Genomic DNA, 2,448 nt, shown 5'->3' with positions numbered 1-2,448 from the left:
GTGGGATCCGAACCCTCGGCGGGAGCGCCACCGCGCTCCCAAGCGGCGCACGGTAGCAGTGTGCCACCGGGCCGGCCCTATATAATATCTTTTAATATTAATACCTGGTCTTTACATTTTCTGCTTTTTTTCAAACCATTACCGGTTGAGCATCCCTAATCCAAAAATCTGAAATCCAAAATGCTCCAGTGAGCATTTCCTTTGAGTGTGAAGTGGGCGCTGAAAAAGTTTCAAGTTTTGGAACATGTCAGATTTGGGTTTTCAGATTAGGGATGCTCAACCATATAATGCATATATTCCAAAATCTGAAAAAATCCAAAAGCTGAAACACTTCTCGTCCCAAGCACTTCAGATAAGGGGTTCTCAACCTGTACATATTTTCTATTCATTTCTTCCCATGCAGATTCCTGGATCTCCAAAGATTGTGATTTAGTGGTGTGAGTTGGGACCCAAGAATTTGTATTTTCAGTAAGCATTCTAGGTTGATCAAGGAGTTTTCTTTGAGTTCCAGTTTAATTTAATCCAAAATTATAAAATATTTGAATTTCGGACATTTCTCTGAATTCTAATTGCCACATGAGAAAGTAATCCTTATTTTTCTCTATATCTTATTCGTCCAATTTATTAATAGCAGCACTACTGAAAGCTGACCTCCAGATCATATTCAGTTTATTAAAACTTTTATTTACATAACATTTTAGAACTTAGGGCACCCATCCCTTTTGTGCCTTATGTTCTACAAACTGGTATTTCCTCAGTATAACTATGCATGTTTATAAATCAGTTGATAACCACATTTTGTATAATTTCCTTTAAGTTTCTGCATACATGTGTAATGAAGTAGTAACATTATGTTGCTCGTATATTAGGATGCTCAAGAATTCCTTCGATGTTTGATGGATCTGCTTCATGAAGAATTGAAAGAACAGGTCATGGAAGTAGAGGAAGATCCTCAAACCATAACCACTGAGGAGACCATGGAAGAAGACAAGAGCCAGTCAGATGTAGATTTTCAGTCCTGTGAATCTTGTAGCAGCAGTGATAAAGCAGAGAATGAAAATAGCTCTAGAGGCTTTTCTGAAGATAATAATGAAACAACAATGTTAATTCAGGATGATGAAAACAATTCAGAAATGTCAAAAGATTGGCAAAAAGAGAAGATATGCAATAAAATTAATAAAGTAAATTCTGAAGGAGAATTAGAAAAAGATAGAGACTCTGTGTCTGAAATAGTCGACTTGAACAACCAGGAAACTGTCAAAGTGCAAATTCACAGCAGAGCTTCAGGTGACAGTTGATCACGAAAATGATAGTATTTCCTTTGTAGACGGTGCTTAAAATAATTATTACTTTTGGGATTTCTAATTAGTAGAGTTATAGTTTAGCAATTTTTTCATGTGAGTGTTGATCACGAAAATGATAGTATTTCCTTTGTAGACAATGGGTGCTTAAAACAATTATTACTTTTGGGATTTCTAATTAGTAGAGTTATAGTTTAGCAATTTTTTCATGTGAGTATTAAAGTAACAAAATTGTAGAACCAGAGGATAAGAGCAATTTTATGGGTCATTTCATTATGTAAGAAATTCAGAAGTCTTTTTTATGGTTATGCAGTAATCTAGAATATTGGACTCCTCAGAATTTTCCCTTTTATGTTTAAGCAAATTCTACTGAGATCCTGGGAAAAAGCAAAATCAGATTGCAATTTTCTAATTATATACACTATTAGATTTAGATTGCTATCATTGGAATCACATCAGATATGTTTTACTGTAGGAGTTTAATTAAATATGATGAACTCTGTTATGATAGATTATGCCATAATATTAGTGTTCCTTTGAGAAAGTGCAAGTGGCCAAATGAAAGATAATTGAGTTAAATTGCTTTGCATATTACATTTATCTCTCATCTTTGCTAATGTGGTATTTAGTTCTCTAAAGCACGTAAAATTGGACAATCAGAGGTTCAAATTTTGTGATCCTAAAATAAGTGGCAGACAAGTAACATAAAAAGTTTATCTTCTATAATTACTAAAAAGTGAGAGCTACTAAACAATTTAGGTATTTGAGCAAATCCAAAATTTCTTCTTAAGGAGCAATGTTTTCTTAACCATAGTTAAGTAAGACTCATGTTTCACCTGTGTCCAATGCACAGATGCTTTCTAGTAAGGAAAACTAGGAATGTTAGGCTCTTTAATTATTCTGACCATTTCAGTATTAGACAGTCTTGACTGCTGTTCAGCCCTTCCATGTCAAAAGCCCAATTAAGTCCAATTAAGGACATTCTGATCCTTATTGCTCTGTATCAGGTACTTATACATAGTAACTAGGTGATGACCAAAATCAGGGGTCTGAGCTTTTAGGTGTTTTAAAGCCTTGATGAAAAAATGTAACAAAGACCATATGCAAAACCTAGAATATTTACAGTCTGGCCCTTTTCAGGAAAAAT

General features: G+C 34.4%; 1 protein-coding gene across 1 annotated transcript in view; it reads left to right on the top strand.

The window, feature by feature from the left end:
• Positions 1 to 2,448, top strand: part of USP33 (ubiquitin specific peptidase 33) — a 58,648-nt gene that overhangs the window by 34,055 nt on the left and 22,145 nt on the right. The window contains exon 9 of the mRNA XM_008568383.1: positions 870 to 1,287. Coding sequence (XP_008566605.1) covers positions 870 to 1,287 — 418 coding nt within the window. The remainder of the gene's footprint in view (positions 1 to 869; positions 1,288 to 2,448) is intronic.

Source organism: Galeopterus variegatus, unplaced genomic scaffold (genome assembly GCF_000696425.1).
Source record: "Galeopterus variegatus unplaced genomic scaffold, G_variegatus-3.0.2 Scaffold404, whole genome shotgun sequence".
Classification (NCBI taxonomy): Eukaryota; Metazoa; Chordata; class Mammalia; order Dermoptera; family Cynocephalidae; genus Galeopterus; species Galeopterus variegatus.
This window is presented reverse-complemented; position numbering and strand designations above follow the sequence as displayed.